Here is a 26,255-nt window from a genome sequence, read left to right as displayed (position 1 = left end):
GTGGACCGCAGCTCTTCTGTGCGGTCCATTGCCGATTCCAGCCTCCTGATTGGCTGGAATCGGCACGTGACGGGGCGGAGCTACACGGAGACGGCATTCTGCACGAGCGGCCCCATTGAAGACAGCAGAAGACCCGGACTGCGCAAGCGCGGCTAATTTGGCCATCGGAGGGCGAAAATTAGTCGGCTCCATGGAAACGAGGACGCCAGCAACGGAGCAGGTAAGTATAAAACTTTTTATAACTTCTGTATGGCTCATATTTAATGCACAATGTACATTACAAAGTGCATTATTATGGCCATACAGAAGTGTATAGACCCACTTGCTGCCGCGAGACCACCCCTTTAAGAACGCCGAAACGCGTTGTATAACTATCGCTGCAAGATCTCCACTTGCATGCAATCTTTTATTCGGAAATACATTTATGATTAATTTATATAAATCCTGTCCGCCACGACAGTTCATTTTTTCCGAAGAGGAGCTCCAGCAGGAGCGCGGAAAGAGCTTTTTCTATTTGAAGATTTACCCGTTTTAACCCATTGAGGGAAGTTTTCTCTCCTTGGGATTCCTTTCATTCCGGCGGCTCTCCTTCCCCATCGAAGGATATCTGAAGTCTCTTCGTATATTACTACAGGCACACTCGGATCACAGGTGCAGGCGGGGTGTTCCCCAAGGATTTAACGGTCTACGGGAACCCCGCTGGGCACCAGGTGAGTCACTCTCATTATTTATTATATGGTGGCGCGGATCATTACTCTGAAGTGTCCGTAGGCAGCAGACCTCTCTGTTACCAGTCTTCAGTCCGGTTTCTAGGACTTCCTTTAGCACTGTATGGCAGGCACTAGCCTCCTACTGTTTGCCCACCATGGACGGCTATCACAGAGAAACCAACCACCCTGTTGTATGCCCCGAACCTCTGAAGAAAAGGAGGGTTAACACCAGTTTAACTGTGACCCACCAGCCATAGCTGCCCTCCACAAAGGGTAGGCAAGCCCTGGGGCGCACTCTGCTGGACTACAGGAGTCATTCTAAAGATGGGCGAGTGTCCTTCTCCATGATGTCATTATTCTCCCCCCTTCGTTGTCACGGTGATGATATTACAAGGCCTTTTAGGATGGACAACTCCTCTAGTCCCCCTAGTGGTGGAGGTTGAAGCAGTGCTGAGGGCTCGGGATTTTACTGAACCGGTCATCCCGACTATGATGAAAGCTAGCTCCTCCTCCGATTCCACCATGGGACCTTAACCTGATCCGAGATGCACTTCTATCACGTCCCTTCGAACCTATGCAAGATCTCCCAGCTCACCTTTAGGCACACAAGGTGGTGTTCTTGGTGGCAGTTGGCTCCATTCGTCGAGTCTCAGAGCTTGCCACCTTCTCCGCTACGCTTCACTGTAGTGCAGCAGGACAAGGTGGTGGCATTCCACGTCAATGAGGAGATGGTGCTACTATCCAGCCTCGCTGCCGATGGCAGCCCTCCAGCCTCGCTGCGCTCCCCGTAGGCTCCATTTTGTTCGTGCTCCGAGAATCTATTCCGCTTTCAGGCACTCAGACTCCATTTTTGTGTTTCCGGGCAGTCCTAGAAAGGCCTTGTGGCTTCCATGGTCGGCACCCGCATTGTATGGAGTGCTATCAACCTCCAATCCTCCTCCATACAAACCTTGCACCCCCCAGGACATAAATGTACATCCTAGGGAGTGAAGGGGTTAAAGAGAAGCTCCAGCACCCCCATCTCACCTCCGATATAACAATGTTCTTCGCCCCGTGGCTTTCACAGGTGTTTTAGGGGGGTTGGCGTCGCCCCTTCAAGGTCATAAGGCAAGCACAGACCAGGCAGAACTTGGTTCACGGTTTTATTAGTTGTTCATACATCTGATATGTAGCAGGAGGAGGGGGCGGAGCCCTTTCCTTGCTCCTCCCCTGGGTGGCAAACTAAAAAGGGATGAGAGTAGGGAAGGGCCGCTCGTGTATACATTACATATAGTTCACGCTCATCCTTTCCGTTCTCTACAGAATGCAAAGCTTTGGTACCTGCACGCAGCTGCGAGGGCGCTCGAGCCCCTCTGTAATACTGACTCCTGCCTCAGGCACAGTCCTGCATCCGGCTTCCTGAGAAAAGCGAATTGACACCTCGTTCCTCCTTCTACAAGTGCGGGATAAGTCAACCACCGCTCACCCAGGCCAACTGTAACAAGTCCTCCTCACTTCCCACCACATTCTTCCTGCAGCCCCACCTTGCTCTAACACTAGAGTCTGGCCAGAGCATCGGTTTCCCCCTTTTCCTGGTTCTTAATGGCCATTTTCAGACCCCCCTTCAGCCAGAGCCATACAGAGGAGTCTGGGCCTTGAGTTAAGTCATCGGCTCTCCTCAGGATGGAGATGTCACCTCTGGGCCAAATCTTCATGTAGAGAAACTAAGCACATCCTAGTGCGGCTGGGAGTAGAGTAGGAGGGGCGGCACACAAGGGAGAGCAAGGAGAGGACGTTCAGCAGGGGCGGGACACACGGCGGGGGTGTGGCAAAGACGTCCCCAGAGGAACAGCAGCAGATCAGCACATAGTGTCCGCACGGCAACGGGAAAGATAATATGGGTATTGGAGATGCCACATGCTGGCACTGCTTAATGTCCACTTGTCCACCTACTGCAGGCTCAAAGAGCAGTCAAGTCAGACTCTGCCCGGCCTCGGGCTCCTTCAGCTGTAGGGCCAAATTTTTGCTTCAACAACAGACCCTCCAAGTATTCAACCAAGAACAAGGCTGAGCCTCCGAGACTGGATGTGAACTGCAAACAGAAACAAAGAGTCACTATTATGTCACTTGTCATTGTGTTCCAGACCTCTGCTTGCCTTCACTGAATGGCTCTTCTGGAATACTTAAAGGGGATGTTCAGTTGTAAAATACTGATGGCCTATCCTCAGAATAGGCCATCAATAGTAGATCGGCACAGCTCAGTCACCTAAGACCAATGCTTATTGGCTGTTCTATGGACCAATGCACAGAGCTGATGTTGCAGGAAGCAGACAGCACCATTCCCACTGCAGTGGCCAGGCTTGGTATTACATCCATACACTTTAATGGGAACGTAAACCTGCAATACCAAGCCTGGCCACTGTAGTGGGAATGGAGCTGTCTGCTTTCTGCAGAAATCAGCGCAGTGGATAAGTGCACAAGCCCAGCCAACAGTTCAATGGTGGGAGTCAGATGTACAGATCTACTATTGATGGCCTACTTTGAGGATAGGCTATCAATAGTTTACAACCCCTTTAAAACAGCTGAGCATATGTTAATTGCATCCAGGCTACAGTATGCAACTACAAGTCTCAGCAAACCCCTTTAAGAATATAAACCTTTATTCACAGATACTTTAAAACCATTATTAGCCCAATATTCACACAAAACGAGATTAAACAAGAAATACACACGTGTCGTCCGAGGTGAAGGGTCAGACGGCCGGCATTACTGCGGCACTCGCCGCTTGTCGACTCAGATGTTGCTGGTACTACACACAGATACCGGACGGCCTATATGTTCTGATAGCACACTGACCATATACAGGACCTACCATCGCCCTGACAAGTGCGCCCCCACGCAGCAGATGCCAACCCTGCTGGAACCCTACACATCCCTGATGAGCGTCCACATCGTGGGGGATAGGGGACTTTCCTGCTCTCCAAGTCCGTCCTTACGAATCTTCCCCGATGACTCCAACAACTACCTATGGGAGAAGTGCGTTGGGTTTGGGTCTTATGGTTTTGTAGGGTTACAGCAGGGTTAGTACCATCAGCACCAGCGTCTGCGGCCCGTATGACCCCTCACCCTGGGACGGCACGCGTGTACTGCTGGTTTACTCGCATGTAGCGTGTATGCTGGGGTAGGAACGGATGCTGTTCTTCTTGGGTGTCCTTTAGCAGCTGTCCGGTCCCTGCCCTTATACAGCCTGGGTACAAGTCCCAGCAGGCTTGTATTTGCACAATGGTCTAGCCAGTCCTGGAAGGGGTCTTACCAGATTCCGTGGCCGCCCGAATCTTGTTCTCTTCCTCCAGATGGATGTCTTTCAGTGCAAAGATGGAAGTAGCTGGAAATAAACGGCAAGAATTTAGACTTTCTGGGTGACCTCGTGGCACATCTACCTTCTAAGCAACGATCTGGTCCCACTGTGCAGCAGTAGGCTGCAGGGACAGTCAGGACTCCAGGAAAGCTGGGTGCTCATACTGACTGTCGCCCAGCCCTCCCAGATGGTGATACACACTGACCCCCTTTATTACCCCCATCTAGTAGCATTGGGCTCCAGAGTTCATCATGGAGTAGATCCCACTCGGTGATGAAATCCTCCTGCAGGAATATCGGCCTAGTAAAGGGGACGGGGTCTAGTAAAGGGGATGGGGTCTAGTAAAGGGGATGGGGGGGCAGTAAAGGGGACGGGGATGGGGTATAGTAAAGGGGATGGGGGGGGGGGGGCAGGTTGCAGCACTTACTGTCTGGGAGTTTGTGAACCCTCTCGCCCAGTTCCTGGAAGTAGGAGTGTTTCATGGCTTCCTCGGCGGAGATCCGTTTCCTTCCTTCCAGCTGTAGAAAAACAGATTCCATGAACATAAGCGTCCACGAGGGCCGCACAGCAGCGGTCAGCAGCCTGGGGCACTACAACGCCATGCTGAGAGTAGTAGTTGCATGCCTGCCAGGCGATCGGTGGCTCCGCCTACCTGAAGGAACTTGGAGAGAAGGTTGGCTCCGTCTGTATCCAGCCTGCAGGAGATAAAGCATGGCATTAGAGGAGGAGGAGCGAGGAAGGGCAGCGGGTGGCGGCGGTGCCCGTACCTGGCAGCATGTTTCTGGATGGGGTCTGGATAATATTTGGGGTAGTTGTAGGATTTAAATTCTTCATTCGAGAGGATCCCGGGCCACGTCTCCTCCGTGGGCGTGCCTAAGGAATAACAGGAAGGAGAGGGAACAATTCCTTTCATCCGGCAACTTGCTACTCCCTGTCAGGATTCTGTATCCATTCTATCACTGATAATCCAGAATATCTGGTAATCCGGCAGCTACCCAACCCCACTGGTGCCGGATTAGGAGGAGCCTTGCCATATATTATTACATAGAACAATAATCTTTATTTACAAGACGGGGAACAGATACAAACCCGGGTCTATGTAGAGATGAGCTGATGGAGACAGTAGGGGTGCGGGGCTCCAACGAGCTGACATACTACAGGTAATACGGGGATGGGCACGGTATGGTGGGATGACTGCAGGGGGCGGTATATGACGGCTGGCAGGGAGCAGGTTATCGGAGTACAGAGGGGTTTGTTTAGGGAATATGGTGAGCCCGCCTGAAGCTGTGTGTGTCGGGGATTGTGCGGATAGTTTTGGTAGTGCGTTCCAGAGGACCGGTGCTGCTCTGGAGAAGTCTTGGAGGTGGGAATGAGAGATTTGGGTTAAAGGGGCGCCCAGTCCAATTTAGTTAGTGGAGCGGAGGGCGCAGGCTGAGTGGTAGATTGAGATGAGGGATACAATGTAGGGCAGATTGGAGAGGGTAGAGCCAATCAGCAGCGAGTTCTAATAATCGATCCGAGAGTAGAGGAGGGTGACAGTGAGAAAAGGGCGGATTCTCATATTAAAATTCACTTGCACCTCTTGATGCTTTTGGGTGTACGCCCTCCAGCAGCCGGGCTTGTATGGAGCCGGCCGCTCCACATGGCAGGTACCGGCTGTTTTCGACAGTTGACACTCGCCTGAAACAGCTGTGATCAGTATGAGCAACAGATCACGACCGTCGGTGCATTTAGGCTGCAAAGATGATTGCTCCAAAAGGGCTTTTGAGTGATCATTTTGCATAAACTACTACTTGCTACTAATGCCTATTAGTACTAAGTAGCAGCGTGCGAGCCGCCGGTAGCTGTAGTCAGGAAACAGACCTCCCGCTGTTTCCTCATTACTGTCGCTTTGATCTGCCGGCAGTGCTGACAGCTGAGAACAGCTGATACAATGTTATCGGTTCTCCGTGGGCAGAGCACAGCGTGCGGTGCGTCTTACCGGCCCTGCAGGCAGAGCACAGCGTGCGGTGCGTCTTACCGGCTCTGCAGGCAGAGCACAGCGTGCGGTGCGTCTTACCGGCTCTGCAGGCAGAGCACAGCGTGCGGTGCGTCTTACCGGCTCTGCAGGCAGAGCACAGCGTGCGGTGCGTCTTACCGGCTCTGCAGGCAGAACTGAAAACCGTCGTTCGGCAGAAAACTGAAAGATGGGCACATTTACACACACAGATTATTGCTCAACAGACTGCTTTTGAGCAGAAAAAAAAATAGTGCAATTCTGGCGTTGTGTTATTTGTGGACAAGAAAAAATGTAATAGGAAGCGATCAAAAAGTCGTGTTTCAGTACATTAAATACAACTTGTCCCGTGACAACAGCGAGCCTCCGGCCGCGACGGACAGATGAGAGTGGAGGCGACTGAAAGCAGGAAGACAACATTGGGAAAAAAATAGTTGCACCATTAAAGGGTTAATCCAGAGCGAATGAAATCCTCTTCTAAGGCCCCATGTCCACGGGGAAAAGAAGAATTAAAATCCGCAGCGTTTGTCCCGCACGCGGATCCGCGCCCCATAGGGATGCATTGACCACCCGCGGGTAGATAAATACCTGCGGATGGTAATTAACCCCTTAGTGACCACCCTATAGTGTTTTTACGTCCTGCAGCTGCAGGACGTGTATGGAGGCAGATAGCGCTGCTGCCAGGGCTGCCTTAGCAGACTGCCCATCAAGCCATCCACACAGGGTGGCTTCATAGACTGCCTGTAAAAAAGCAGTATGACGTAATGCTATAGCATTACGTCATACTGCAGGAGCCATCAAAGCATCGCATGTTAAAGTCCCCCAGGGGGACTTCAAAGTAAAGTAAAAAAAAGATCAATAAAGTTTTTTAAATTGTAAAAAAAAAAAAAAAAAAGTTATAAAAGTTTAAATCACCCCCCTTTTGCCATATCAATTATTAAAAAATCTAAATCATAAAATAAAAATATGTATTTGGTATCGTCGCGTCCGTAAAAGTCCGATCTATCAAAGTAGCACATTATTTTTTCTGCACGGTGAACGTCGTCCGAAAAAGAAAATAAAGAACGCCAGAAATGCATATTTTTAGTTACCCTGTCTCCCAGAAAAAAACGCAATAAAAAGCGATCAAAAAGTCGTATGTATTCCAAATTGATACTATCGGAAACTACAGGACATCCCGCAAAAAATGAGCCCTTGCTCAACTACGTCGACGAAAAAATTAAAAAGTTATCGCGCGCACAAAATGACCGCAGAAAATGATTGAAAAAAATTAAATATCTTAAAAAAAAAAAATACAAGTACTACAGCAAAAACAATACTATATAAGTTTGGTATCGTAGTAATCGTACCGACCCATAGAATAAAAATATCAGGTCGCTATTGTTGCAGTTTGTGCGCCGTAGAAACAGGACGCACCGAAAGATGGTGGAATGTCGTTTTTTTTCCATTTCTCTCCGCTAAGAATTTTTGAAAAGTTTTTCAGTACATTATAGGGTACAATAAATAGTGCCATTGAAAAATACAACTCGTCCCGCAAAAAACAAGCCCTCATACAGCGACGGCGATCGATAAATAAAGGAGCTACGATTTTTTAAAAGGAAGTAGGAAAAAATAAAAATGGAAAAAAGCAAAAAAGCTCCGTCACTAAGGGGTTAAAAAATTTCTGGAGCATGAAAAAAAATGGCCATGCTCCGTGTATGTGCGGATCACGCGTGCGGAGCTCACAGAGCACAGGGCTACATGGCAAATAAAAGACAATTACAGGGCATCCGCGGCCCAAATCCACAGCGGATCGGATCTTCCCCGTGGACATGAGGCCTGAGGCCGACACATCACAGTGCAGCTTGAATCACATTAGTGGGCCGTTCATCAGCAGTACAGGCGCCCCACCCCGTTGTCATTCTATCAGACCACTCCCATCAAATGCAAATTGACAATTACCGAGTATCCGAAATATAAAGTGCAGCTGTTCCTCCACAGTGGATCCTGGGAAGAGCGGTCGCCCCGTAACCATCTCGTAAAAGATGCAGCCGACGCCCCTAGAGGATACGGGAAGTCACGTGCATAAGTAATCACACCTCATCGAATCAACTACATTGTATCTACATGTCGCTGCAAGAGGTTACAGACTTCTAATGGTGCAGGAGTGTTATAAGAGGAGCATCTGGTCGCAGCACTGGAGGATCAGGCGACGGCTCCAGGAACCCTACATTCAGCTTCTTCCCTGCTGAGAATGGCTGACAACACTGGGCAATAGCTTGCATTAGACTACAGGTTTAGTGTCCCATTACAATCACTCGGCCTAATAGATCCCCTGCTGCTCTCTCTCCTTCGGCGCGGCTTTCTAGATTACTTACCACATGTCGATCTGGGTGGAGTATTCCGTGGACCCCAGAAGGATGTCTGGGGGCCGGTACCACAAGGTCACCACTTCATTGGAGTAGGTTTTTGTGGGGATGGATTTAGCACGAGCCAGACCTGCAAAGACACAACGACAATGAGGCGCTGGGACGACACCAACGGCCCTCTACCACCTACTGACCGCACTTACCAAAGTCGGCAAGTTTAAGCTCCCCCTTCTCATTGATCAGCAAGTTCTGCGGTTTGAGGTCTCGGTGCAGAACCTTACGGCGGTGACAGTACGAAAGTCCTCGAAGCAGCTGGAAAAGAAAAAGCTATGGAAAGAGGACACGGTTACGTAACGCCAACACCCGGTCATCACATAAGGAGGAATAGTCCTCGTAAGAAACATCCTACATACATGTGATATATGGTCTATGTGATATATGGTTACAGACTACAAACCCTGTGTAGTCAGATCCGGCATCTAGCTCCCCCCTCACCAAGGAAGGCAAGAAACAAAGAAAGAGCAGCTGCACCGGGAACCCCCACTGAGCTCTGAACCTGCAGCTGCACCGGGAACCCCCACTGAGCTCTGAACCTGCAGCTGCACCGGGAACTCCCACTGAGCTCTGAACCTGCAGCTGCACGGGGAACGCCCACTGAGCTCTGAACCTGCAGCTGCAACGGGAGCCCCCACTGAGCTCTGAACCTGCAGCTGCAGCGGGAACCCCCACTGAGCTCTGAACCTGCAGCTGCACCGGGAACTCCCACTGAGCTCTGAACCTGCAGCTGCAGCGGGAACCCCCACTGAGCTCTGAACCTGCAGCTGCACCGGGAACCCCCACTGAGCTCTGAACTTGCAGCTGCATCGGGAACCCCCACTGAGCTCTGAACCTGCAGCTGCACCGTGAACCCCCCCTGAGCTCTGAACCTGCAGCTGCACCGGGAACCCCCCCTGAGCTCTGAACCTGCAGCTGCACCGGGAACCCCCCCTGAGCTCTGAACCTGCAGCTGCACCGGGAACCCCCCCTGAGCTCTGAACCTGCAGCTGCATCGGGAACCCCCCCTGAGCTCTGAACCTGCAGCTGCACCGGGAACCCCCCCTGAGCTCTGAACCTGCAGCTGCACCGGGAACCCCCCCTGAGCTCTGAACCTGCAGCTGCACCGGGAACCCCCCCTGAGCTCTGAACCTGCAGCTGCACTGGGAACCCCCCCTGAGCTCTGAACCTGCAGCTGCACTGGGAACCCCCCCTGAGCTCTGAACCTGCAGCTGCATCGGGAACCCCCCCTGAGCTCTGAACCTGCAGCTGCACCGGGAACCCCCCCTGAGCTCTGAACCTGCAGCTGCATCGGGAACCCCCCCTGAGCTCTGAACCTGCAGCTGCACCGGGAACCCCCCCTGAGCTCTGAACCTGCAGCTGCACCGGGAACCCCCCCTGAGCTCTGAACCTGCAGCTGCACCGGGAACCCCCACTGAGCTCTGAACCTGCAGCTGCACCGGGAACCCCCACTGAGCTCTGAACCTGCAGCTGCATCGGGAACCCCCACTGAGCTCTGAACCTGCAGGTGATTAGCATGTGGCTGGTTGCTATGGACAACAGATAATAAATGATGCTACCTCTGATATTTCATCATATACGGTCACCCGATGTGCTGTGTACAGTATATATGGGAGAAGTATTTGGGGGCAGTGAGATAAATCTTTGCACCATGCGCTGTGTGAACAGGAGCGGCGCTCACCTTGACATTGTGCAGGTTTATTAGGTTCCCACAGTCGTCCAGATACTGTTTTAAATCTTTGTCCTGATTGGAGGAACAACAAAACATAAGATAAATGGGTGAGCGCAGCGAGCAGCAGCGCCGACCTCAACAACGGCCTGAAGACAGCTTTTATTATTGCTCCACCGCGTCTACAATAATCATCTCTGCCGTGTTGTGTACGCAGCTCCCACGCAGACCTGCTACGTGTATGGATGGGTTTGTTATGCAGCTTGTACGTGGCATGTAGCGGTGGATGTTTGGAGTATCCTAATAAGGGGTTAATGCTGCGGGCGTGCGGTCAGTCGTGGAGGGTCGGGGTTTGTACACCGCTCGCACAATGCGGTGACCTCTGTCTGTAAACTACTGAGGTCGGGGCCCCAACACCCCCACCCCGTGAGGACGTCCCCGGGGGCCGCTCAGTCGCCGTGGCAGTGTAAGTCACCACAAAAAAACAAGTCACTCCGTCTCCAAAAAAGAAAGATTTAATAGAAAGCGATCAAAAAGTCTTCAGTGCTGCAAAATAGTATCACCCCACGACTCAGGGACGTCCCACAAGACGAGCCCCGCCCACAGGACGAGCCCCGCCCACAAGACGAGCCCCGCCCACAAGACGAGCCCCGCCCACAGGACGAGCCCCGCCCACAGGACGAGCCCCGCCCACAGGACGAGCCCCGCCCACAGGACGAGCCCCGCCCACAGGACGAGCCCCGCCCACAGGACGAGCCCCGCCCACGAGGTCAACGGAAAGACGTTACGGCCGGCAGAAGAGAATGTAATTCAAAAGATACCGTACTGCAGAAAAAAACCCAAACCAGCATTTATCATAAACGTGCGGCCGCAGAATGCCGCGATCGCGTCGTTCTTGTCGCCATAGAAACAAGACACAAAGATGGCGGAACTGCATTTAGGTTCCATTTTACTTCACATAAAATTTTTTAAACCTCTGTCAGTACATTAACCCCCTCAGGGCGGCCCGCGTCAGGGGCGCTCCCCCTCAGGGCGGCCCACGTCAGGGGCGCTCCCCCACAGGGCGGCCCGCGTCAGGGGCGCTCCCCCACAGGGCGGTCCGCGTCAGGGGCGCTCCCCCACAGGGCGGTCCGCGTCAGGGGCGCTCCCCCTCAGGGCAGTCCGCGTATGGGGCGCTCCCCCCCTCAGGGCGGCCCGCGTATGGGGCGCTCCCCCCCTCAGGGCGGCCCGCGTATGGGGCGCTCCCCCCCTCAGGGCGGCCCGCGTATGGGGCGCTCCCCCCCTCAGGGCGGCCCGCGTATGGGGCGCTCCCCCCCTCAGGGCGGCCCGCGTATGGGGCGCTCCCCCCCTCAGGGCGGCCCGCGTATGGGGCGCTCCCCCCCTCAGGGCGGCCCGCGTATGGGGCGCTCCCCCCCTCAGGGCGGTCCGCGTATGGGGCGCTCCCCCCCTCAGGGCGATCCGCGTCAGGGGCGCTCCCCCCCTCAGGGCGGTCCGCGTCAGGGGCGCTCCCCCTCAGGGCGGTCCGCGTCAGGGGCGCTCCCCCTCAGGGCGGTCCGCGTCAGGGGCGCTCCCCCTCAGGGCGGTCCGCGTCAGGGGCGCTCCCCCTCAGGGCGGTCCGCGTCAGGGGCGCTCCCCCCTCAGGGCGGTCCGCGTCAGGGGCGCTCCCCCCTCAGGGCGGTCCGCGTCAGGGGCGCTCCCCCCTCAGGGCGGTCCGCGTCAGGGGCGCTCCCCCCTCAGGGCGGTCCGCGTCAGGGGCGCTCCCCCCTCAGGGCGGTCCGCGTCAGGGGCGCTCCCCCCTCAGGGCGGTCCGCGTCAGGGGCGCTCCCCCCTCAGGGCGGTCCGCGTCAGGGGCGCTCCCCCCTCAGGGCGGTCCGCGTCAGGGGCGCTCCCCCCTCAGGGCGGTCCGCGTCAGGGGCGCTCCCCCCTCAGGGCGGTCCGCGTCAGGGGCGCTCCCCCCTCAGGGCGGTCCGCGTCAGGGGCGCTCCCCCCTCAGGGCGGTCCGCGTCAGGGGCGCTCCCCCCTCAGGGCGGCCCGCGTCAGGGGCGCTCCCCCCTCAGGGCGGCCCGCGTCAGGGGCGCTCCCCCCTCAGGGCGGCCCGCGTCAGGGGCGCTCCCCCCTCAGGGCGGCCCGCGTCAGGGGCGCTCCCCCCTCAGGGCGGCCCGCGTCAGGGGCGCTCCCCCCTCAGGGCGGCCCGCGTCAGGGGCGCTCCCCCCTCAGGTCGGCCCGCGTCAGGGGCTCTCCCCCCTCAGGGCGGCCCGCGTCAGGGGCGCTCCCCCCTCAGGGCGGCCCGCGTCAGGGGCGCTCCCCCCTCAGGGCGGCCCGCGTCAGGGGCGCTCCCCCCTCAGGGCGGCCCGCGTCAGGGGCGCTCCCCCCTCAGGGCAGCCTGCGTCAGGGGCGCTCCCCCTTCGCTGCTTTTACTGGCCGATTCTTTCTCAGCGACCACAACTATCTCTGCTGCCTTTTTATAGATTTTCTCCCACTGACTTTTTTCTGCGTTTTAGTTTTATTGAAAGATAAAAAGACGACTTTTTCATATATTTAGGATAAAATGAAGCGCAGGAACGTCAGAGCTGTTAACCTTTTAAATGCCGCAGCCCATTCTGACAGCAGCATTTAAATGCCCTGACCGATGTTCCGGGGTCCCGTACAGCGCCCCCACGATGACATCACAGGTTGCTGTGTGGTTGTCATGGCAGACAAGGCCCCAGGGTTGCCATTGCAGAGCGGCTATCAAGCCGTGTCTGTGGGGTGGCTTGATAGAATGCCTGTTAGAACGCGGTACGATGTAATGCTGTAGCATCGCAAGAACTTGTACCCCTCAGGGGGCTAAAAAATAAGATCACTTTTAAAAAGTTTTACTACTCATTAAAAAACACAACAAAAAACACAACAAAAAACACAACAAAAAACACAACAAAAAACACAACAAAAAACACAACAAAAAACACAACAAAAAACACAACCTTATAATAAAAGAATCCAAATAATAAAACAAAAATCCATATTCGGTACCGCCGCGTCCGTAAAAGTCCGATCTACCAAAGTGATGCATTCTGTACCCCGCACAGTGAAGGTCGTCCGGAAAAAAATAAAGAACACCAGAAATGCGCTTTTTCAGTCACTTTCATCTAAAAAAAAAATGTATCCAAAATGGCTCCAATAGAATCTACGGGACGTCCCGCAAAAAACGAGCCTCACAAGTAGAAATAAACAGTTATGGCGGCAGAAAATAATTCAAAAAGATGAAATATCTCTGACTAAAATAAATGAAACAGACCCAAACCGTGCGAGCCGGGTAACGACCGCCCGACCCACGGAATAACGTTAGCAGGTCGTTCTTGTTGCAGTTTGTGCGCCGTAGAAACAAGATGCCACAAAGATGGCGGAATGTCCTTTTTTTCCATTTCACTCCACTTTTTTTAAAGGTTTTTCAGGACATAAAAAAATACAACTCGTCCTGCAAAAAACAGCAACATCCACCACAACCCTCGGACGGCGACGGAGGATGGGGGGGGGGGGAGAGAAAAACCAAAAATTGAAAAAAAAATCCTGGGCCCCGTTTTTTTAGTAGCAGGGTAACACCACCCCCATCCACAGGAGATCCACAGTATCGGAGTGACTTACCGATTGATGGGGGTCTCGCTGCTGTTCTCCCATGTCCCACCCTCCTCTCTCTACGGGGGGGGCTGCTTCTCTCCTCTGCAGGGACTTCACTCTGAATGGAGCGCTGGCCCAGCATGTCCGTTCTGGAGATGAGCGGGGATCTCGGGGATGACCCCCACCAATCAGCACCCCTCTCCTGTGGATATCTCGGGTCGGGGAAGAACTGGTTCTGTCCATTTGTAGGCTTCTGGATCTGGGGGCACCCATGACGGCACGGCTCCTCGACATTGCACCACATTCCATGGATGACCAGGATCTGCGGCCACCTACCTCTGAGGTCTCTACCAAGACTTCTCCCAACTCACCAGATACTCGAAGACGAGGGTCAGCGTCCTCTCCGTGTGGATAATATCGTGCAGGGTAACAATATTTGCGTGTTTCAAGTCCTTGAGTAGGGAAACTAAGACGAGAGAGAAGATCCGTCAGCGATCACAGTAACTGCCCGAGAGCGTTGGTGGAGGGTCCGGCGGGGAACACAACACTCCAAGGCCCTAATCCAAAGTCTATAACAGGACCCCCAACTATAATGCTTTACTTATAGTACTGGGCTCCCTACATGGAGAAGAGAGGCCTTATGGGGCCCCCAAGGCTCCTGGGCCCTGGGGCAACCGCATCCTCTGCATCCCTATAGTTATGGCCCTGCAAGGTAGCAATGGGTTCACATGGCAGCCAGAAGCCTGCAAAGACCTCCATGTCTGTATGTAACTCAGACCATTAAGGCCCGCCTCCATCAGAGTCCAATAGGCTGCTGTAATAGGCTTAGTGATGCAGTGCATTAATGCCAGTAACATCTCCAACACATTATATGTCCCCCAGAGTGCAGCCAGTAACCTCTACAACACATTATATGTCCCCCAGAGTGCAGCCAGTAACATCTCCAACACATTATATGTCCCCCAGAGTGCGGCCAGTAACCTCTACAACACATTATATGTCCCCCAGAGTGCAGCCAGTAACATCTCCAACACATTATATGTCCCCCAGAGTGCGGCCAGTAACATCTCCAACACATTATATGTCCCCCAGAGTGCGGCCAGTAACATCTCCAACACATTATATGTCCCCCAGAGTGCGGCCAGTAACATCTCCAACACATGATATGTCCCCCAGAGTGCAGCCAGTAACATCTCCAACACATTATATGTCCCCCAGAGTGCGGCCAGTAACATCTCCAACACATTATATGTCCCCCAGAGTGCAGCCAGTAACATCTCCAACACATTATATGTCCCCCAGAGTGCGGCCAGTAACCTCTACAACACATTATATGTCCCCCAGAGTGCAGCCAGTAACATCTCCAACACATTATATGTCCCCCAGAGTGCGGCCAGTAACCTCTACAACACATTATATGTCCCCCAGAGTGCGGCCAGTAACATCTCCAACACATTATATGTCCCCCAGAGTGCAGGCAGTAACATCTCCAACACATTATATGTCCCCCAGAGTGCAGCCAGTAACATCTCCAACACATTATATGTTCCCCAGAGTGCGGCCAGTAACATCTCCAACACATTATATGTCCCCCAGAGTGCGGCCAGTAACATCTCCAACACATTATATGTCCTCCAGAGTGCAACCAGTAACATCTCCAACACATTATATGTCCCCCAGAGTGCAGCCAGTAACATCTATTACACATTATATGTCCCCCAGAGTGCAGCCAGTAACATCTCCAACACATTATATGTCCCACAGAGTGCGGCTAGTAACATCTCCAACACATTATATGTACCCCAGAGTGCGGCCAGTAACATCTCCAACACATTATATGTCCCCCAGAGTGCGGCCAGTAACCTCTCCAACACATTATATGTCCCCCAGAGTGCAGCCAGTAACATCTCCAACACATTATATGTACCCCAGAGTACAGCCAGTAACATCTCCAACACATTATATGTCCCCCAGAGTGCGGCCAGTGACATCTCCAACACATTATATGTCCCCCAGAGTGCGGCCAGTAATATCTCCAACACATTATATGTCCCCCAGAGTGCGGCCAGTAACCTCTCCAACACATTATATGTCCCCCAGAGTGCGGCCAGTAACATCTCCAACACATTATATGTCCCCCAGAGTGCAGCCAGTAACATCTGCAACACATTATATGTCCCCCCAGAGTGCGGCCCGTAACATTGACTACTCATTCTACAAACCACAAGCCCCCAGACGTTTACTGGCCCTTTTACACGCAACAATTATTGCTCTAAATTCGCTCAAATGATCGAATGTGAGCGATAATTGTATGTTTGAACGCGGGCAGTCGTGCGCTATTCGCTCAGTTGTCATTAGCTGCGGGTGAAGCAGCTCAAAAGACGTTACATTTGGATGGAGTTCGTTCCGTCCTTGGAGCGGCTGCAGGATGGCTTCTCTTTGCCTGGCCTACACAATGAGCACACGGTTTACTCCTGCCGGAAAGATAATCCTCGCATAAACACATGCCAGCTGAGCAAACAGCAGCTGCTGAGTTTGGCCGCTTGCAGACGGCCGGGTCGGATCTGGCTGCGAGAATTCTCGAGCGGGACCCGACCCGAGCCCCTGCAGGGACCAGCGCGGCACTCACCTGCTCCCGCGGCTCCGGCTCTGTGACGTGCCAGCTGCCACCCAGCCGGCGCATGAGCAGAGCCAGCGGCCAGGGAGTGACATTCCTGTGCGGGGCTTTGCGGTTTGTTTTCCCCGCGGCCGTCTGCACAGGATGGCGTTTTCTAACAGGATCCTATGGCAGCTTCCAGGGGTGGAAATTCTGCGGCAAATCCCGCTGCGGAATTTCCGCCCGTGTGCAGGGGGCCAATACTTTAGTTAATGAGGGACATGCAGAGGATTAGAAGCCTGGGAAGCTGAGGTGGAGCGGCACGAGGTGAACCTACTGCTTGAGCAGTCCTGGACAGCCGTGGCTCTGTCCCTGGTACCTACCTTCCCGAATGGCTGTACATGGGGCTCCTTCTTCATGTTCCAGACGAATCTCCTTAAGAGCCACCAGGTTCTCCGTCAGCTTACTGCGGCCCTTGTAAACAGTAGCATAAGTGCCCTGAGGAGACAGGTGGGGCGCAGTTAAAGGGACGCCGGCGTCCATCTTGTCCCGCTGTCCTCACCAGTACTGACCAGTCCACTCACCTCTCCCAGCTTGTCTAACTTGACGTACGTCTCCAACTTCCCGAAACCGATCTCTGACTGCGAGAGAAGATATGGAGATCCAGGAATCAGCATGGAGGTTGGGGGTGTCAAACTATTGGGGGGTGCGGGGTGCCGGGGTCACTCACCAGAGAGACTCTCCTCAGTCGCCTGCTCAGTGGCTTATCAAACGGGGGGCTACTCAGAGCCAACTTCTCCAGGTAGCCCTCTGGAAGACGGATATCAGCCGGGAGGGACAGGCGCTTATTTACATCCTGCGGGAGGGAAAACACCGAGAATTAAGGCCTCAACTGGGAGCCAAAGAGCCCGTAAGGGCGGCAGTCCGGAGAGAACGGGTCCGACCGCAGCAACCGGCTAGGAGACCCCCGTAGGGAGCGCTCACACAGCCGACAAAATCTGCACCCTTCTTGTGTATTTGGACTCGGATCCACAGTCGATATGAGCCCCGACAGAGGATCCCCAATCCCCAGGAGCCGCAACAGATGATCCCCCGTCCCCAGGAGCCCCGACAGAGGATCCCCAATCCCCAGGAGCCCCAACAGATGATCCCCCGTCCCCAGGAGCCCCAACAGAGGATCCCCCCCAGGAGCCCCGACAGAGGATCCCCAATCCCCAGGAGCCCCAACAGATGATCCTCCGTCCCCAGGAGCCCCAACAGATGATCCTCCGTCCCCAGGAGCCCCGACAGATGATCCCCCCCAGGAGCCCCGACAGATGATCCCCCCCAGGAGCCCCGACAGAGGATCCCCCCCAGGAGCCCCGACAGAGGATCCCCCCCAGCAGCCCCCGCTGCAGCGGACCACAGACTGAAGCTTCCTCCAGCAGCTAGCGGTCATAGGCAGGTGCCAAGGACCACCGGCGACGCTACTCCCTGCCCCGGCATCCCTTCCCCGGTGACAGGCGGCTCACATTCGCATCACCTGACCAGCGGTGGCTCTGGGTGGCGCCAGTGAGCAGCGCCTTGTTAAGCATCTGTTCCTGCGCCTGTGTAGCGGAGCTGAAGGCCGATATCACCCGGGGATCCGACCTTGATGCAGAGATGCTACGGTTTTCGATGTGGATCTGCAGCATCTCAGCTAGGCGCCCTTAAAGGGATTGGCGACTGTTAAGTTCTAACAAGGAACCTGCAAAATTCTTAACTTTGGCAACAAACTCCTTGTTGGCAATGACATTCTTGTTTACGTCCGGAGACCTGATACTTCTCACAGCTGAGGGTTCGCTACAATTGTACCCAGTCGAGCCAAGACCGCAGCACCACAAGTGTCTGCTTTGTTACAGTGTATCAGTGTGGAGTCCAGATGGTTTCGCTCCCAGAGGATCGTCTAGACTGGATACAATTGTAACAAAACCTCCGCTCTAAGAAGTATCAGGTCTCTACAAGATGTTCATTCACTGTCAGCAAGCAGAGATCTTGAATGGTGAAGAAAGGTAATGGAATAAAATATTAGAGAAGTGCCGACCTGTTCATTATGAAGCCACACATCGTACATGCGAGGGGCCCGGCGAGACCCGCCCTGCCCGCTAATCGCAAGCGGTAATGGTGCCCGTATACCGCGGTTGTCTGCGCGGCTTCCAGAAGCCGATAGAACTGAGACACGACTAACCAGACAGAAGTGACGGCACGGTTACCTCGGTGGAGATTTTGCGCGCGGCGTTGTTCCTCATCCGGACCCGGACTGGCGACTGAACTTCATCCGAAGAGCCCGAGGCCTGGTCGCTCTCCCCGTCGGAGCCCATCTTCAGGTCTTCATGTACAATCTCTAAACAGAGGGAGCCCATTTGTCACGGAAGATCCGACAGCGACCGACGCAAGTTACAGGGAAATATGTTGGGGCCACCTGGGGCCCCCACCTGTCCGCGGGGCCTCAGAATGGCGCTGGAAGCCACCCGGACCTTAGTCCCTATTCATTGGGCCAGAAAAAACGAAACTGCCAGCAGCGAGCCGACCGGCAGCAACCGACAGCCTGCAGCTCCGGCCGCCACTGTGGTACTCTGCGACCCCCTGAGGGGCCGCGCACTATTGGGGCCACTGATGGAGCTACTAAAAGGGCCGCGCACTATTGGGGCAACTGATGGAGCTACTAGAGGGGGCCGCTCACTATTGGGGCCACTGATGGAGCTACTAGAGGGGCCGCGCACTATTGGGGCCACTGATGGAGCTACTAGAGGGGCCGCGCACTATTGGGGCCACTGATGGAGCTACTAGAGGGGCCGCTCACTATTGGGGCCACTGATGGAGCTACTAGAGGGGCCGCGCACTATTGGGGCCACTGATGGAGCTACTAGAGGGGGCCGCTCACTATTGGGGCCACTGATGGAGCTACTAGAGGGGCCGCTCACTATTGGGGCCACTGATGGAGCTACTAGAGGGGCCACGCACTATAGGGGCCACTGATGGAGCTACTAGAGGGGCCGCTCACTATAGGGGCCACTGATGGAGCTACTAGAGGGGCCACGCACTATAGGGGCCACTGATGGAGCTACTAGAGGGGCCGCGCACTATTGGGGCCACTGATGGAGCTACTAGAGGGGGCCGCTCACTATTGGGGCCACTGATGGAGCTACTAGAGGGGCCGCTCACTATTGGGGCCACTGATGGAGCTACTAGAGGGGCCACGCACTATAGGGGCCACTGATGGAGCTACTAGAGGGGCCGCTCACTATAGGGGCCACTGATGGAGCTACTAGAGGGGCCACGCACTATAGGGGCCACTGATGGAGCTACTAGAGGGGCCACGCACTATAGGGGCCACTGATGGAGCTACTAGAGGGGCCACGCACTATAGGGGCCACTGATGGAGCTACTAGAGGGGCCGCGCACTATTGGGGCCACTGATGGAGCTACTAGAGGGGCCGCTCACTATTGGGGCTACTGATGGAGCTACTAGAGGGGCCGCTCACTATTGGGGCCACTGATGGAGCTACTAGAGGGGCCGCTCACTATTGGGGCCACTGATGGAGCTACTAGAGGGGCCGCTCACTATTGGGGCCACTGATGGAGCTACTAGAGGGGCCGCTCACTATTGGGGCCACTGATGGAGCTACTAGAGGGGCCGCGCACTATTGGGGCCACTGATGGAGCTACTAGAGGGGCCGCGCACTATTGGGGCCACTGATGGAGCTACTAGAGGGGCCGCGCACTATAGGGGCCACTGATGGAGCTACTAGAGGGGCCGCTCACTATTGGGGCTACTGATGGAGCTACTAGAGGGGCCGCTCACTATTGGGGCCACTGATGGAGCTACTAGAGGGGCCGCGCACTATAGGGGCCACTGATGGAGCTACTAGAGGGGCCGCTCACTATTGGGGCTACTGATGGAGCTACTAGAGGGGCCGCTCACTATAGGGGACACTGATGGAGCTACTAGAGGGGCCGCGCACTATAGGGGCCACTGATGGAGCTACTAGAGGGGCCGCTCACTATTGGGGCCACTGATGGAGCTACTAGAGGGGCCGCTCACTATTGGGGCCACTGATGGAGCTACTAGAGGGGCCGCTCACTATTGGGGCCACTGATGGAGCTACTAGAGGGGCCGCGCACTATTGGGGCCACTGATGGAGCTACTAGAGGGGCCGCTCATGGAGCTACTAGAGGGGCCACGCACTATTACCCTGCAGACAAGTCTCCGTGGTTCTGATGCATGTTGGGTAGTTTGTGTTTTGGCGCTTTCAATGCCTGTAAAATAAGTGGGTTTTCAGCAGGGGGGGGGGGGGGGGGGGGGGGTCACACTTTGCCTCGGGAGCAGAAAGGCTTGGGGTCCCCCTGGGCAACCAGAGTGCTATATTTGAGAGTGGCGCTCCCCTTTATACCTGGCACCACGACTCCAGAGTAACAGTTTGGCGCTGGTATGATCGGGCCGCGATAACGGCAGCGTCCAAAGTGAGTTTATGGTACTGATGCGTCGTGTAATGATGGGGGACGCCGGGCCAGCGGGGGGCGATGGTAACGACAGGGTTAACCGTAGAAGGTGCCCAGCCTCTCCAGGAGGGGGCACTACAATACAGATAGTGAGGGGTCTCATGGGGGGCACCCGCAGACCCTGCTGATCATTAGCGGAGGGGGATAGTCCGGGATCGGTCACGAGCTCCTTGCTGACGGTTTCCAACCATTCGTTTGTTCCCCATCTCTGATCACTCTTCACACAATATTCTGTTAGTAACAAGCGGTGAAGCCAAGAGAAGGCGGCTGGGAGAGCAGATCCCCGCATCGGACCGCCGCTCCTCACATCACGGGGGTCTGGAAGCTGAGGTAGCACCAGAGCGCTGCAGCATGCAGGTGGTTTCCACTGATCGCCTCTGTAGGTCATCAGGTCCTGCGGCTTGGGGGCCCCCAGACCCCATTTAATTCTGGAGACAGTATATATATAACATTTCCCGCCAGCCTGACTACACTGATACATTGTAACAAACCCTCTGCTGTGTGACAGTAGGAAGAGCCCAGGACCAGTTTTCAGCCCCAAGTTGATACATGTTACCTGCACTGATACATTGTAACAAACTGCTTTATGTAGCTGGCAGAGGATTCTCTACAATTGTAACAAACCCCCAGCTCTGAGATTTCGGAGATCCAATAGGCTCTGGATGTAAAAAATAAGCACTTAAGTACCCTGACAGCAAGCAGAGGTAGTGAGCCCGGGCTCCCTGCGCGCTCGGTCTGCTGGTGCGCACACGTACCTAGTCGGCTGCTCCGGTTCAGGTAAGAGCTGAGGCTCCGGCAGACGGCACTGTGCGGCCGGGGGATGGGCGGCTTTTGGAAGGAGCTGGCGGTGTAGTGGTGCAGGAAGGATTGCATGCTGTGGGACGAAAGGCTTCTCCCATTTCGGACGATGGGCTCTGAGGGGAGGGGGAGGGGATCAGGACAACAGGTAGGGTGAAGGCAGGGCAAGAATGGCGCAGAATGGGCAGAGATCCAGAATAAGAACCACAGGTAGATGGGGGAGGGGACAGGTAATATGGAAACCAAAAGGAAGCACATGGCAAAGGCACAGAGAGAGGAGGAGGAGGAGGATGGGGAGAAGGTGCCGGAGAAGAAGGGAAAAGACAGCAAGGGAAGAAGAAATTAACGGAAAAGGAAAATAAATCATACAGATTCAACATAAAGTAAAAAGCCAAAAAGAAAATCCCCCGATCTCAACCCAAAAACCAGCAGCATGCAAAGCGGGCACTCACCAGCGAGAAGTGTGCGAGCTCCACCTCCGTGGTGCCAAAGACCCTCACCTACCTGGCGCCATCACCTGGCCAGACCCCCCACCCCCCTCCTGATAGAGCCTCTAATTTACCTCTCTGCAGCCAAGGGGTCCCAAGCCATCTCAAGGTCAAGATGGCTGGAAGACCACCTCAAGAGAGTGCCCAGCGCTGCCACAGGGTCCGCTGCCACCTCCCCCACTGGCGCATTACTGGGAAGCGTCCGTCTAACCCTAAAGGGACTACAACTCTGGACAGTCCCAAGAACAGACAAAGGTGGGCTTCTTCCTTATATCTTAGAGCAAACATGGGGGGTAGTTGGCCCCGCCCCCATCCTCACCGCACGTCTCTCTTCCTACCAAACATCTTAAGATCCCGAGACCGTTCACATGGCTGGCATCTAGCGCCCACTCACCTGCCTCCGCTCACCCAACGGCTCCTTCGTGTGGGCACCTTCCTGGGCGGTGGTACTCACCATTATCACTGCTGCCGTTGTCCTCCATGGTGATCTGCTCGGAGTGGTCTCCAGGGCTCTTCTCTGCAGTTCTTCCACCCCGGAGGGTCATAGAAAGCTGCCGCTTGATTTTCTTCATCCGGTCCATGGCTGCCAGCTGAAAGTGGAGAAGACAAGTTATTGACTAGATGGGGGAGCAGGTCCTACAAGTCCCATTAGGTGGGCTTCACGGGCCCCCCCTAGTGACCGGAGGGGCCGCACAGCAGGCGTCCTGGGATCTCGCTGCCCCAGAGGGTTAGGGATATATGTTAGGACTTCTTCACACGGGTGACTGCGATATCGATGCCGCACCCACCAGAACACGCATCGCATCTCCGCAACACGGGATTCTCATGCCAGGGAAATCTGCTGCTGCTTCAATAGGAAAAACGGAAAAATCGTATCTACGTGCAAACGCGACACACGTGGTCTCTGCCACAGGAGATAATGGGCAACTCTGAAACAGTCGCCCAAAAATAGGCCGCGCCGCGATTCCTCTTCGATATCAGCGCTCGGGAACAAACACGATCAGCCGGTCCTTGCCACACGGGATACCTGAGCGAATCGTTCAGCTGTCGCCCGTGACGCTCGCCGCACCCGAGGCCGTGTTTACTCAGACCAGTATCGCCCTCCTAAACCCGTGATTTTTACTGTAGGTACAATGCATTTTGGGAGATTATCGCACCGCGGTCGTGCGTGGAAGTTTCATGATTTCTCAAAAGGGAAATTAAGGAAAAACCACGCCGTCCTCACGTGCGCACGCCAGTGCGGGGCGATCCTCAGCTGGCGCACAGCAGCACACCTTGGCGTCGCTGCGAGAGACAAACCGCACGTGTAAAGAGGCGCCATTAAAATAACGACTTCTATTTCTGTACGACTTTCGTGCGTTTTGCGGTATAAATGCGGACGCAGCCCGGGCCCTCGCCGTAGAGCTGTCAGCGCCACTTCATGCTTTCTCTGCGGATAGGAGCGGCAGTTGCTCCAGAGTCGCCGCCTTCCGTTCGGAGGGACAATCCGCGAGCGCAGCTCATAAAGCCGCAACACGATCTTTACTTCTATGCATTTTTAATGAATCGTTATAGTTTGCAGCATAATATCCATCGCCGCCATGGAGAAGGGCGACCGCGGGGAGGCGGGGGATGAGAGGGGTATTAGGGATGTCTCCAATATCCTACACTGCCCCCATCATCCTAAGCATAAAGCTCTACAGATCACCATCTATTGAGTTTATATTCTGGAATTGCCTTTAAGCGATTCTCCAGTCGGACATGATGAGATTGTCCCGACGCGGACGCCTCTTTGTTTGCACTCTGGCTTCCAGAAATGAGGTATCTGTGGAATCTATAGGTGCCCATATAGTGCCGAGCCCTCCAGCTGCGCCCCTTTAGTAGATGGGGGTCCTGTGCAACTTTCCTCACGATACACAAATGACGCTAACTAGTAGTCGTTGGCTTGTGTGCGGACGCAGGGACTGGTCAGCCGTATACACAGCTGACCGGAGCCGGGAAGGGGGCCAATTCTCCGGACCCCGACCCTCCGCAGCGGAGCGTATATGGGGATCCATTGGAGAATTGCTTGACAAGTAACTCCATGACAATGCTATTATACGTAGCGTCCCACCATGACACTCTCTCCGCAGCTCGTCCCTCCACTGAATCCCACACTGAGCTCTGCCACTACATCGTCTCTGCTGTTCCTGTCACAGCTAGCGGTCAGCGACCGTTGATCACAGCCCGTTAGCCCCCAGCTCTGCTATTCCTGCACCCCTTCCCACGTCTACAACATCCTAATCCTGCAATCCTTCCCCCACAATGCACTGCGCTGCTTGCAAGGAATGGCTGCAGCGCTCCTGAGCACCGCAGCCAGGCCCCTGCAGCACCAGGGCCCCGCTTACCCTGTGTCTGGAGGGCAGAGAGTCAGGGACATGAAGCAGGCAGTCAATGACAGAGAGCAGGCCCAGCCAGGTCCCTGGAATCCTCAGCCATTGTTCCTGTGCAGTCCTCCCCCTCCAGCTGCCTCCTCCTCTTCCTGTCCCCCCTCCACCATATGCTCCATCCAGGGCCACCCACTGCCACAATGTGACAAGCCGCAGGCGGTGGACAGAAGAGCAAGAAGCCTTCCCAGATAGTGCAAGAATCCGCTGCCAATGTAGCAAATGTTATCAATCTGTTTACAGTAACAGCTCAGTGCTGGATACAATGTAACAACCCTCCATGATGTGTAATAACAACCATCCAGATACAATGTAACAACCCTCCATGATGTGTAATAACAATCATCCAGATACAATGTAACAACCCTCCATGATGTGTAATAACAATCATCCAGATACAATGTAACAACCCTCCATGCTGTATAATAACAATCATCCAGATACAATGTAACAACCCTCCATGATGTGTAATAACAATCATCCAGATACAATGTAACAACCCGCCATGCCGTATAATAACAATCATCCAGATACAATGTAACAACCCTCCATGATGTATAATAACAATCATCCAGATACAATGTAACAACCCTCCATGGTGTATAATAACAATCATCCAGATACAATCTAACAACCCTCCATGATGTATAATAACAATCATCCAGATACAATGTAACAACCCTCCATGCCGTATAATAACAGTCATCCAGATACAATGTAACAACCCTCCATGCTGTATAATAACAATCATCTGTAAACAATGTAACAACCCTCCATGATGTGTAATAACAATCATCTGTAAACAATGTAACAACCCTCCATGCCATATAATAACAATCATCCAGATACAATGTAACAACCCTCCATGCTGTATAATAACAATCATCCAGATACAATGTAACAACCCTCCATGATGTATAATAACAGTCATCCAGATACAATGTAACAACCCTCCATGATGTATAATAACAATCATGCAGATACAATGTAACAACCCTCCATGATGTATAATAACAGTCATTCAGATACAATGTAACAACTAGAGATGAGCGAGTACCAAAATGCTCGGGTGCTCGTTACTCGGGACGAATTTATCGCGATGCTCGAGGGTTCGTTTCGAGTAACGAACCCCATTGAAGTCAATGGGCGACCCGAGCATTTTTGTATTTCGCCGATGCTCGCTAAGGTTTTCGTGTGTGAAAATCTGGGCAATTCAAGAAAGTGATGGGAACGACACAGCAACGGATAGGGCAGGCGAGGGGCTACATGTTGGGCTGCATCTCAAGTTCCCAGGTCCCACTATTAAGCCACAATAGCGGCAAGAGTGCCCCCCCCTCCCAACAACTTTTACTTCTGAAAAGCCCTCATTAGCAATGGATACCTTAGCTAAGCACCACACTACCTCCAACAAAGCACAATCACTGCCTGCATGACACTCCGCTGCCACTTCTCCTGGGTTACATGCTGACCAACCGCCCCCCCTCCCCCCCACAGCGCACACCAAAGTGTCCCTGCGCAGCCTTCAGCTGCCCTCATGCCACACCACCCTCATGTCTATTTAGAATTGCGTCTGCCATGACGAGGGACCGCAGGCACACACTGCAGAGGTTGGCACGGCTAGGCAGCGACCCTCTTTAAAAGTGGTGGGGCGATAGCCCACAATGCTGTACAGAAGCAATGAGAAATCCAATCCTGTGCCACCGCCATCAGGAGCTGCACACGTGGGCATAGCAATG

The 26,255-nt window shown here is 54.2% G+C and overlaps 1 protein-coding gene across 2 annotated transcripts; it reads right to left on the bottom strand.

Annotated features, from left to right (window-relative positions):
- Window positions 1-1,839: 1,839 nt before the first annotated feature.
- CDK16 (cyclin dependent kinase 16) lies at window positions 1,840-24,618 on the bottom strand. Of its 2 annotated transcripts, XM_066579981.1 has the most exons (17): window positions 24,481-24,618; window positions 22,569-22,704; window positions 21,584-21,742; window positions 18,539-18,669; window positions 17,038-17,163; window positions 16,892-16,948; window positions 16,691-16,805; window positions 14,083-14,177; window positions 10,127-10,189; window positions 8,595-8,718; window positions 8,401-8,521; window positions 7,985-8,082; window positions 4,815-4,920; window positions 4,700-4,742; window positions 4,475-4,565; window positions 4,003-4,074; window positions 1,840-2,781 (listed from the first exon to the last, which is right to left on the bottom strand). In XM_066579981.1, exons 2-17 carry the CDS (start codon window positions 22,693-22,695, stop codon window positions 2,741-2,743), a joined length of 1,569 nt encoding a protein of 522 aa, XP_066436078.1. In that variant the 5' UTR covers window positions 22,696-22,704; window positions 24,481-24,618; the 3' UTR covers window positions 1,840-2,740. The 2 variants fall into 2 exon arrangements, with proteins under 2 accessions (XP_066436078.1, XP_066436077.1); XM_066579980.1 differs by lacking the exon at window positions 21,584-21,742 and having other exon boundaries at window positions 24,481-24,611.
- Between the last annotated feature and the right edge of the window lie 1,637 nt (window positions 24,619-26,255).

The sequence above is a fragment of the Eleutherodactylus coqui genome, chromosome 10 (genome assembly GCF_035609145.1).
Source record: "Eleutherodactylus coqui strain aEleCoq1 chromosome 10, aEleCoq1.hap1, whole genome shotgun sequence".
Taxonomy (NCBI): Eukaryota; Metazoa; Chordata; class Amphibia; order Anura; family Eleutherodactylidae; genus Eleutherodactylus; species Eleutherodactylus coqui.
This window is presented reverse-complemented; position numbering and strand designations above follow the sequence as displayed.